This window comes from Anabrus simplex, chromosome 12 (assembly GCF_040414725.1).
Source record: "Anabrus simplex isolate iqAnaSimp1 chromosome 12, ASM4041472v1, whole genome shotgun sequence".
Classification (NCBI taxonomy): Eukaryota; Metazoa; Arthropoda; class Insecta; order Orthoptera; family Tettigoniidae; genus Anabrus; species Anabrus simplex.
Window position 1 is genome coordinate 28,198,660 of NC_090276.1, and position 12,014 is coordinate 28,210,673.

The following is a 12,014-nucleotide window of genomic DNA, read 5'->3' on the forward strand; positions in this document are numbered from 1 at the left end:
TGTTTATCAGGAACTCAAACGAGACTTCATTAGTTAGTCGGAACATTGAAAGTATGATGAACTCTTCTCAGAAGAACTCTTTAGGTTTCACCTTACTTTTTCCTGCCTGCTGGCTCTTTAGAAGTGTGTGCGCGTGCGTCTTTCATTCAAGAATCTTTCAAATTCAAATATTTTCGCACTGCAAGTTGTGTGGTTAAGCTTATTTTTAACATGTATAACTTTTGCTTTCTCAACGATTCATTTGTTTCTATATTCGTCCATGTTTTTATCTCCTTGCAAGATTTGTATTGTTTAATGTAACACCTTGTGTAATATGAATGCCTACACACTGGCCTATTTTCCCATTTTTTGGCTGATGATGACGCCAACACAGCGTCGAAACTAGTCCCAAGTACAAATACATGTTATAAATAAACTATAACATTTTTGTATTGAAAAGGTGGACCCTTTCTAGTCTTTCCTATCTTCTAATCTGTCTAACTCGAGGAATGGGTGTTTGTCTTTTTCTCAGCACAGACCTCTCATTTAAACAGAATATACAACACTACAAACAACAACAGAAACACACAATCGTGAATACATCCCTTCATACAGGGTCGGGAAGGCCATAAAATATGGTAAAATAGAACGAAGTTCACATGTACGACACAGATCACACTTATGACCACAGCAGGGAGTGGGAAAAGTGCAGAAGATGAAGGCATCACTGGAACCTTACAATGTTGTTTGTACTGAGGCCACAACTTTCATTCGTTTTTTTTGCTTTACGTTGCACCGACACAGATAGGTCGTATGGCGACGATGGAATAGGAAAGGCCTAGGAATGGGAAGGAAGCGGCCGTGGCCTTAATTAAGGTATAGTTCCAGCATCTGCCTGGTGTCAAAATGGGAAACCATAGAAAATCATATTCAGGGCTGCCAACTGTGGGATTCGAACCCGCCATCTTCCAGATGCAAGCTCACAGCTGCGCGCCCCTAACCGCTCGGCCAACTCGCCCGGTCACAACTTTCCGAATTGCCTATTCCGAGTTGGCTTTTCATTTTGCCTACGACCCCATGGTGTAGGGGTAGCGTGCCTGTCTTTTACCCGGAAGCCCCGGGTTTGACTCCCGGTCAGGTCAGGGATTTTTACCTGCATTTGAAGGCTGGTTTGAGGTCCACTCAGCCTACGTGATTACAATTGAGGAGCTATCTGACGGTGAGATGGCAGCCCCGGTTTAGAAAGCTAAGAATAACGGCAGAGAGGATCCATCGTGCTGACCACACAACACCTCGTAATCCGCAGGCTCTTGGACTGAGCAGCGGTCGCTTGGTAGGCCATGGACCTTCGGGGATGTTCCGCCATGAGGTTTGGTTTGGTTTTCATTTGGCCAACTTCTTCTTTGAGGCCACAAATTTCAGAATTGCCTTCTTCTTCTTATTTGACTTAATTTCTCAACAGGTGCAGGGTTCACGCTTTCGAACAACAAGTGCCAATTTGCATGATCAGACATAAAGCTCCATTCAAGATGAACGATCTCAACAACCACAACATCTTGTCACTGTTGTCTTAGCCTTCCATGGGGGTATGGTGAAGTTGTAGGCATCATAAGTGATGGTACCAGTTGCTAGTACCACCTGTACCACCTCAGCTTTCCCTCCCACATTTTCGAGGATGGTTACCCAGTTATATTACCTCTTAAAACAAAAATCACCACCCCACATCATCTCCTGCAGGGAAACAATACCTGTCCACTGCCAGATTGTATCATTGTTTATGAGATCAAGGAGAAAAACTCCAAGAGCCAAGAGCAACATGCAATCTGTATAGGATGCTTGGCAGTTTTGATGACTGGCCAGCTCTGGCTCATCTTTGAACACAGCTTTACAGTAGGATGTCATCAGCAAACAGCAATGTCTAAGGAACACAATCATCCAGGTCATGCGAATTGGTACCCATAGCCAGTCTGGTCCGGGAATTATAACTGTGTCTGATTAGTTTGTCTAACTCGAGGAATGAGTGTTCGTCTTTTTCTCAATATAGACCTTTCGTATACACAGAACATACGACACTAAAAGAGCAGTGGTGACAACGTAGAACCCTGAGATCTCTGATTCTCACAGGGAAGCTCCCACAGGGGCCAGCAGCACATGTCACTCTACTACTAGTGTTCTCAGAAATCATTCTTACCCAGTCAACGAGCAACTCTGGCATGGCATGGCCATGCTATGCATAGCATATTAGCTTTTTCAACTGGTTAATACTTGATAAATTTTCAAATATGGATGGTCAGTTTAAACAATGTAGAAGAACTCATCAGGTAGGAATAAAAAAATATTGAAATGAATCACAATGACTGTTTAAATTTTTGACACATAACTTAATTGAAATGAAATTCACTCAAGGAGCATCATCATCATCATCTAAGTGTTTATCCTACTGTTGTAGGGTCCACTTGATCAAGGAATGCCATTTCCTGCGATCGAAAACGTTATTGTGCTGTAGGTGGAGTGCTCTTATGTTGGTGTTAATGGCATCCTGCAATCGTTGTTTTTGCCTTCCAACTGGTCAAGTTCCACTGACTTTAAGGTGGTAGGCAATAATGGTGACGGTGTGCGGTGCTGCAAGCATGATGTGGCCATACTATTAGAGACGTCTCTGACGCATTTTCTCATTTATTGGGGCAATGCCAATCTTCCTCCGAATAGAGTCGTTTGTAATGTAATCAAGGCGAGAGAATCCCATCGACCAATGCAACATACGCATCTCCATAACTTGAAGTTGGTGCTCTACTCGTCTTGTAACTGGCCAGCATTCAGCTCCATAGATAGCGATTGGACGAACAACTGTATGGTGTATGTTCGACTTCACACGAGGATCATCATCATTATTATTCCTCCATATCCAACTCCAGCTGGGTTGAGGCATTTATACCACTTCTTCACCTTCCTCTTTCCTTTCAACATTCTTCTTCAGTGATTCTCTTCCATTCCAAGTTTCTTCTTCCTATGCTGGTCTTGATCAAGTTTGTCCATCCTGCTCTGGGTCTCCTTCTTGCTCTCTTTTCTTCAACTTAGCCTCTATCACTTGTATAGGTAACCTCTCTTCCTTTATTTTCTTTAAATGTCCAAACCATCTCAGTCTCGTCATCGCGGCAGCCACTACTCGTTTCCGAGAATATGTTTTTCTCTTGCAAGAATTGTCTGTTGGCTCCGTGGAGATGTCGCTGATGACTGATCAAGCCAATCTTCACATAAAACACACAGGTCACATCTAAATGTGGGTGGAGGATGTGGTTGGATCTGACATAGTTTTCACTTTTAATGGGTCTCAATTTCCTGTCTACGATGTGCCTGCTCAAACAGTGAGACACCTTCCGCAGTAGCTTTGTGGCAAGGAACACTTTTGTGCAGTTGTTGCCCAGCTGTTAGCATTTATGTTGGTTATATCCACAGTCTTCTTAAGCTGGTCTTTACAACGTTTCAAAGGAGCACCTTGAGGCCTTCTGCCATGACCAATCTCACCATAGAGAAGTTGTTTAGGCTGTCTACTATCATTCGTATGCTGGACGTGACCAACTCATCTAAGCCGATGAGTGATGATGAAGGCTTCTATGCTGTTCATATACGCCTTGTCAAGAACTGCCACAGTGCTTATGTAGTCATTCAATTTGATGTAAGTTTCTGCTGATGGAAGTGTTCCAGTTTCTTTATGTCCTGGCAGTAAAGTGTCCATATAGTATTGTTGTTACGACTAGAGCTTGGTATATATTTTGAGACCCTCATTCAAGAAAACTCGGTGGGAAAGGCGGCCGTAAGCTGCATGGGGAGAGCATATTCTATTTTCCATATCCTTTTCTGAGTTTCAGCGTGTAGTTAGAATACTACCAAGGTAGGTGAATTGGTCTACCTATTCAAGAGGTGATTCTGCATAGTGACATTTAGTTCAGGGACGGTACCACCTGGTGCCGGCTGTGCAAGTGCTTTATTCTTATGGGTGTTTACTGTCAGATCAAATCATTCATAAGCTTCCTTAAAACAGTTGATGGATGTTTGACGCTCCTCAGGTGTATGTCATCAGCATATTGAAGCTCCATTATGCGAGTATTTATCTGTCAAGGCGAGAGATTCCCATCGACCAATGCAATATATGCATCTCCATAACAGGAAGTTGGTCTATTCTTATCAACTCCATCGTTCAACTTTTCTATTCCAAGTTCCTTCCTAATGTTTTCATTTTTCACTCTGCCTTTTCTGTTACACTTCTTAGGTATTTCATTTCACTGGCTTGAATTTTACTCTCCTCTCTTCTTGTCTCTGCCCATGTCTCCGCTGCATATGTCAGTATAGTACAGCCTGTACATCACTTCCTTACTATTCCATGGTATCTCCTTCTTCCAAGCAAGATTCCTTCCATTCTGGTAGAATGTTGCACCCTTTTGCTCATTTCCACATCCAGCCTTGCATTTTGCATTAGTTTGTTGATGATGATGCTTGTTGTTTAAAGGAGCCTAACATTTAGGTCATCAGCCTTAATGGTATGAGGTGTAATGAAATGCAAATTAAAACTTCAAAATGTATCCACTGATTAAAGTCTAAAATGAATGGTGATGAAAACATGATTATGAAACAAAGCAATCAGCAATCACACTGCCTTAATTACTGGGTTGATACGTATTATCTGTTTGTTTGTCCAATCCTTGTCCTGTTGCTCTACGGGGTCAGGTATGAGGCGAGATGAATCTGTCGTGGCGGGTTTTTATGACCATTGCCCTTCCTGACGTCAACTTCATATGATAGTAGGAAGGGAGAGGGTGAAACCTGGTGCCGGCACATAGCCTACTCCTCTCGAATAGCACCAAGGCTTAACGTCCCCGTCCGATGGACGAATCACCATCAGCAGCGTCATATGCCCTCACTCCATATGAACACTGCAGAGAGGTTTGGAATTTAATCCAGGCTTTTAGCATGCCATCTAGTGATTAGAAATTGTTTACCACCACCTCCCCTACCCTGGAAGCCAACATTCTGATGGTGAAAATTTTTTCAACCACCGGGATTCGAACCTTGGTGTCAGACCGTTTAGACTTCCAACGCCTTAACGATCATGGCCATCAGGTGGGCTTATGATACGTATTATCTAAAGGAGTCCAAAATCCAGGTCACCAGCCTCTCATAATAGTACTGATCACTGGTAAAGCAGAAGGATGGTGTTCCTCCTATAGTGGTACTAATCACAGGTGTTTCTCACATGGTGGTACTAATCACAGGTAATGCAGACTCATGGTATGTCACACACAATGGCACCACTCACACGTAACACAAACTCAAGCTATTTCGCATATAAGGGCACTACTCACAAGCAATGCAAACCCATGGTGTTCCTCACACAGTGGGACTAATCACACGCCACGTATACTCATGGTGTTGTTCACATAGTGGTACTAATCATAGGCAATGTAGACCTTTGGCGTATCACACATTATGGTAACACCAACGGGCAACACAAACCCATGGTGTTCCTCACATAATGGTACTACTCTCAGGCAACGCAGAACCATGGTGTTCCACACTTAGTGGTAGTAATCATGGGCGACAGCCAAACCCTTGGCGTTTCTCACATAGTGGTACTAATCACAGGCAACGCAGACCCATGGTGTTTCTCATCAAGTGGTACTACTCATAGGTGACGCAGGCCCATGGTGTTCCTCACATAGTGGTACTAATCACGGGCACCAGCCAAAACCCATGATGTTTCTCACATAGTGGTACAGTACTAATCACAGGCAACGTAGATCCATGGTGTTTCTCATAAAGTGGTACTACTCATAGGTAATGCAGACCCATTTTGAACATAGTGGAACAGATGCACATGAATGATATTACAATATGTTCCAACATACACGTTTTAACCTATAAAATATTACCATCCAACCATGCTTCTTTCTAAAGGAATATTCAAACCCAACAAGAACGGCATTATACCATGGTTCCGGTTTGTAACAATATACTTACAACATATGGATCATAACCACCTTTGAATGAACACAACTGTATAAACCTTCAACATAATGTTTCATCCATACAGTTGGAGAAGGTCCAATTTATGCTGTGGTCAATTTCTAGTCAGTGTGAACACATTTGCATGAACTTTCATCCATACAGTAGGAGAAGTTCCAATTTACGCTTTGGACAATTTCTAGTCGTAATTTTAATTGCTTCCTTGTCACAAATTCTGGGTTTTAATTAATGTACACATTGTAAACTATGTAAATATCACCTAAAACAAAACTTTTTGTAAAATTTTTTAGTATAAGACCACTGTATTTAGTTTTAAGTTCTAATGTTTAATAGGTTTAAAGACTTGACCTTAAGATTATTATTATTAGGATGAAGATGCCCAAAACTAGGGTGAAACAAGCTCCTAATTAGTGTTTGTAATTCATGTAGGATTTAATCACTACAGAATATAATTCTATTGAATAGGTGGACACAGTAAATTTTATTCTTGAAAGAAATTTACTTATAGTGGAACTGACCAGTGGAATACACATTATCACAAGCAACATAGACCCATAGTGTTCCTTGCATAATGGTACCGTTCCTATGTAACATAAACCCATGTCCGGCACCACAGTGTAGGGGGCAACGTGTCCGCCTGTTACCCGGCGGCCCCGGGTTCGATTTCCAGCCGGGTCAGGGGTTTTTAATTGTAAATGATTAATATCCCTGGTCTGGGGACTGGGTGTTTGTGTCATCCTTAACGTTCCTTTCCTCACATTCGACACTTTACACTTCCGCAATTTTCAAATACACGCAACTTCCTAACATGTGGTGCAAGTAGGGGTAAAAGATCTTTCTAGTTCAACACCCCAAACAAATAACTTTTTTTTTTTTAAACATAGACCCATGGTTTTTCTTGCAAGGTGGTACTAGTCGCAAGTAACGTTGACCCATGGTGTTCCACACATAATGGTACTAATCACAAGTACCTTCATGGTTCGAAGGTCTTCATCCCTTGGTCGCCCCTTTTAGTTGCCTCTTACAACAAGCAGGGGTGTATTCTTCGTCAGCCCCCCTCCCCTCACAGGGGGTCCTTAGTTTCTTTCCTAGGTATCTGAAGATGCCCACAATTCTATGGTTCTGACCTTAAACATTTATGATTCCTTTCCCTACTCTGTTACCTTATGTTATCACTTGAGTACCATACTTGGAAGTGTATAACACACTGATTTCCTTACCAGAAATAATGCATAGTAAACTATACTAACTTACCATTCTTTTAACTTCCTCAACAGCCAATCCAAAGCTAGTGGCTTGAAAACCTGAGTAACGGAATGTTTCGAGGAGGGCATGATAGTTGACGCCTTTGTTCCAATCATATCCTGAGGAAAATGCACATTCAAAAGAAAACATTTTAATATAGCATAACAATAAATTCAAAAACCTCAGTAATAAAATAAAGCATACTCATATTTCAGCCCTATAAAGAATTTGAGTGTTTTATAGAGGTAAGAGATAAACCAGAAAAGATGGTATAGTAGAGCCCCAGTAATTTCTAGCCAAACTTATGAAAATTAAACTTAAAAAAAAAAAAAAAAAAAAAAAAAAAATACAGTAACACCCTGCTTAAACATTTTTCACAAGTAAGTATTTCATTTACAATGTACAGTAGACCCTTGATCATACGTCTCTCTATTAACTGTTCATCCGATTATCCAACATATTTTTAATTCTTTAAATATTTTTTTTTTTTTTTTGCTAGTTGCTTTACGTCACGCCGACACAGATAGGTCTTATGGCGACGATGGGACAGGGAAGGGCTAGGAGTGGGAAGGAAGCGGCCGTGGCCTTAATTAAGGTACAGCCCCAGCATTTGCCTGGTGTGAAAATGGGAAACCACGGAAAACCATTTTCAGGGCTGCCGACAGTGGGGTTCGAACCTACTATCTCCCGAATACTGGATACTGGCCGCACTTAAGAATTCTTTAAATAGGCCCTGGTGAAATTCTATGTCCCTGCTAGAATATAGTGAGGAGTTAGGCCTACGTTTTTAATAAAGATTGGGTATAAAGCTTCCAAGAAGAGATGACCACATGCAAGGCTACAGTTGCCATTCACAATATGTGATATTCTACTTTGTTGAGTTAGTGGGAGCTTTATCGCCTTCTGTTGAGATCAGTCTACCAAACATCACGAAAGGTTTGAAAAGTCAAATGTTTTCCGCAACACAATATCTTCAAAATAAGTTAATAAGAGAAAATGCAAAGCGTTGGGCATTCAAATAAAATTAGAATAACTGAAAGATTTGAAAACAGCAAACTGGAGGCCATGGACAGTCACGAGCAAGAAGGGACTGTACGTAGATTTTGTATTCCTTTACAAATCAACTGTACAACAAAAATCCTCATGCAGTTTATGGAGCAAGATGATGACACTTCATTCTCAGATGTAAATTTACTCTGGAGAATTAGAATGGACATCAGAAAAAAGGGTGGTAGTGAAGTTCATAAGAAAGCTATAGTCTTCTTTAAAACAGCATGAAATATGGTAAGAACAAGTCAAATGGACCCTCTGTCCCTTCCGATTATCCGCTTCTACCCTCCCCTCCATTACAATGGATCATCGAGGCTCTACTGTACATCCCCCAATAGTACACAACCTTTAGGTTGATCTGTAAGAAGTTTGCATGCAGTCTCTTTGTTCGTCCCTTTACTAATTGAGATTGCACATCTGTCAGATTTATGATTTCCTATTATTAGAAAAATTGTACTCAAGCAAGTTGACAAGAACTGACAGGTATTACAAGTTACAAATCTCATCGTTGGGTCCATATTGAAAAATGTATATCTTTCTAAAAGAATGTTTGTTTTTATATTATTGAGAGTCCACCTTTTCAATACTTTTTTTTTTACGGACTTAACATAGCCTAAATATTTTTTACATTATTGTTATGCCTTAAATAGGCAAAACATGTCCCACAACAATAACTATATTAATGTAAAAATATTTATGTAAATTAATTTTTTTAAATGTATTGAAAAAATGGACTCACAAAAAAACATCATCAATAAAATCAACAAAAGAAGATCAACAAGGCTGCGGCACAGATTGCAACATGATGGTTTAATAATTGAAATACTTGAGGACAAAATAGCTGGAAAATGCCGACATGGTAGGCCAAGAAACACATTTATGAAGACTTTCTTCTGTTGTACTGGTCTAATAAATTATGAAGAAGCTAAAAGAACAACACAAAACAGATGAATTTGGAGAAGACTCATCGTAAGGACAAACAATTTGTAAGACTAAAAATACATGATTATGATGTCAGGAAAGTAACCCCCAGCCAGCGGCAACTGTCATTAAAAATAAATCAATGGCAGGCTGACTGTTACTGCTAACAGTAGTGCGTGCACCTGTACATTATTGCTAACCTTGATCAAAACTTTCAATAGTTGAAATGATAAGTGAACCGAAGACAGTGGCGACAGTGCCAGTGAAAGATACCAAGGGTTAGGCAGTACTAGACACAGCACTGGTTTACACTGAGCAGCAAGTGGAAGCTACTATATGCGAACCTTTTCTTGATACCTGAGCTCCCTAGTGCTGAATCGGTAGAACTCAGTTATCTTTGAGATTCGTATCGGCAACCTTTGAAACACAAACCATGACAAGATATTAGAATCATTCCGTATTGACGGTTTTCACTTTACAATGGCGAAAAATGAAAGTATCCTCCTATTCAATACATCATATATTCCGTCATTAGACGGAGTAAACACAAACCATGAATCGGTTATGCATCGCCATGAGACATCTGGCGTACGCTTTACGTACGCCTACTAGTACTGTTGTTGTTTAAACAGCAAAGCCAAACTATAGAATTCATGCTAGGAACAAGATTCACATTGAGAAATGTTATATGTTATAGCCTATAATGTGTGTGTGACACAGTTGTTGGCTTAAGATAACAGAAGTTTAGGAAATTCATATTGATCTATAATATTATCGATTCAATTCAGATTTCATTTTCGTTCAGTTGGCTGTATAATCGGAACCGGGAGAGCTCCCTCCTTACTTCTCACCCCCGTAAAACCTGGTATCAAGAAAAGGTTCGTGTATAGTACGTTGACTCATACTATGCACCTTAGAAGATGGCTCCATGTTGTTCTTAAAAAATGAGGCCTTATTTTATAACAAAAGACTCTGGATAACACTTTAAAAATTTAAACTCGTGTTCCTTTTAAACTTGGTAATGTTACAATATCTTGATTGATAAATTTCATTTTTTTATTCCATACTGATAGTCACCATAAGTCATAAATGAAAGAGAAGTTCCACCTAATCAATACTATTTTTTTTTATTAGTATTGATTAGGTGGAACTTCTCTTTCATTTATGACTAATGTTACAATATGTCTAACACACGTAGGCTATGCAACCTACTGTATTTTTGACTTATTTCTTGTACACATTAAATATACACTCATATATTACCAATTAATTTGTTCTTATTTCCGAGTTATCTGAGCTGGTTTTTTTTTTTTTTTTTTTTAATCTGAGGCAGTGTCAGCCCCACTTATCTAGAATTTCTGGGGCTCTACTGTATTTTCATTCATGGTCTTGAAAATGTTACGAGTGGGGTTATTTTTCTTTGTGGAAAGTTGGTAGAGACTCACAAGTCTCTTATGTTACTTGCTTAATAGGTACCGTGTACGTGTCGTGCCAAATGACTGAGTTAATTCACTCTCCTATACATATACAGTAACAAGTAATTGATATAATATGTTCTCCATTACTGAGTTTATCTATTTTCACTCTCTGACATTGGATGATATGTATCATCAAACATGAAAATCACAACAAGATATATACGACATAAACTCCACATAAAATTAATAAATTACCCTTCACAGTCGGTGTTCCAGCTGGCAAGGGCATACTTTCCACGAGAACGGCATTCTTTGCTTTTTCAGGGATTTCACCTTCAGAGGGTTCTTTGACTCCCTCAGTGAATTCTTCTGTGATTTCGGACATTTCTTTAATTTCAAATCCACTATAAGTTCAGCGTGAAAATTAGACGGATTAGATTAGCCTACAAATGAGCTGCACTCAAGTATTTGTCATGCATGTGCCCCGACACCTGTCATCCCTTAACCTACACAAAATACATAAGTGTAGATTACATTCACTACACTATTTATGTATTACAACACCCAAAATTATACTTAGGTAAACTGATCACTGGTTACATTTTAGGGACTGTGTTACAAAAGAATCACTCAATAAGACGTTCACATTGATAGACCAGTCTACTATTTACTCCATATTGACAATATCATTGTAGCCAATATGACGTACTCTACTGCAAGAAAGAATAATAACTTTTTTTTATCTTCGTAATTAGAAATAAGCCATAAAAAGTCTTCATAAACGTTTATAACTCTATAGGTGTGTAACATAAAGGAAAATTAATTGTATCTGTAGTTCAGTTCTGATTCTTCGTTATGGAAAAATGATTGGCAAGATTACCAGTTTCAGCATGTTTAACGATATTCATTTATTTTTGTGGGAACTTCAAACGTACGGAAGTTGCTTTCAGAGATAGTTAATACTCCTGTTCGACTCTCGCGTATACGTGAAAAGTGAAGGGCCAGTGAAAAGTATGCAAACTGACAGCTCTCTTTATGACTCTGAAGATGATGAAATAGACCTGGAAGATGAAAAGGAATATCAGTATCATTATGGATACAATGAAAATTCACGAGATGAACAGCATGATTCTACTTCTATAACTTTCTTTGAGGTTAGTTATAAAGGTTTTTGTATTGTGTTTCAGTGTTAGCCACGTTTACACAGGTGTTGTTAACACGTGCATTTCGTGAAACGCTTGTGAATTTGTAATCAACATCTCACGTCAGAAACAGATTTCCCCTGTTGGTATGGAAATTTGATTATCCACAAGAAGTCGGTAAAGATCAAAGAATGTTACCAACATTTGTCAGGTTAAGTTTTGTTTTCAGACGATTGAG

The 12,014-nt window shown here is 39.5% G+C and overlaps 2 protein-coding genes across 2 annotated transcripts in view; one reads left to right on the plus strand and one right to left on the minus strand.

The window, feature by feature from the left end:
* Positions 1 to 11,287, minus strand: part of Dhps (Deoxyhypusine synthase) — a 43,325-nt gene extending 32,038 nt beyond the window's left edge. The window contains exons 1-2 of the mRNA XM_068229774.1: positions 10,890 to 11,287; positions 7,255 to 7,364 (exon numbers count right to left, since the gene is read on the minus strand). Coding sequence (XP_068085875.1) covers positions 7,255 to 7,364; positions 10,890 to 11,019 — 240 coding nt within the window. The 5' untranslated portion in view covers positions 11,020 to 11,287. The remainder of the gene's footprint in view (positions 1 to 7,254; positions 7,365 to 10,889) is intronic.
* A 360-nt stretch (positions 11,288 to 11,647) lies between these two features.
* Positions 11,648 to 12,014, plus strand: part of LOC136884117 (uncharacterized) — a 130,515-nt gene continuing 130,148 nt past the window's right edge. The window contains exon 1 of the mRNA XM_067156156.2: positions 11,648 to 11,788. Coding sequence (XP_067012257.2) covers positions 11,648 to 11,788 — 141 coding nt within the window. The remainder of the gene's footprint in view (positions 11,789 to 12,014) is intronic.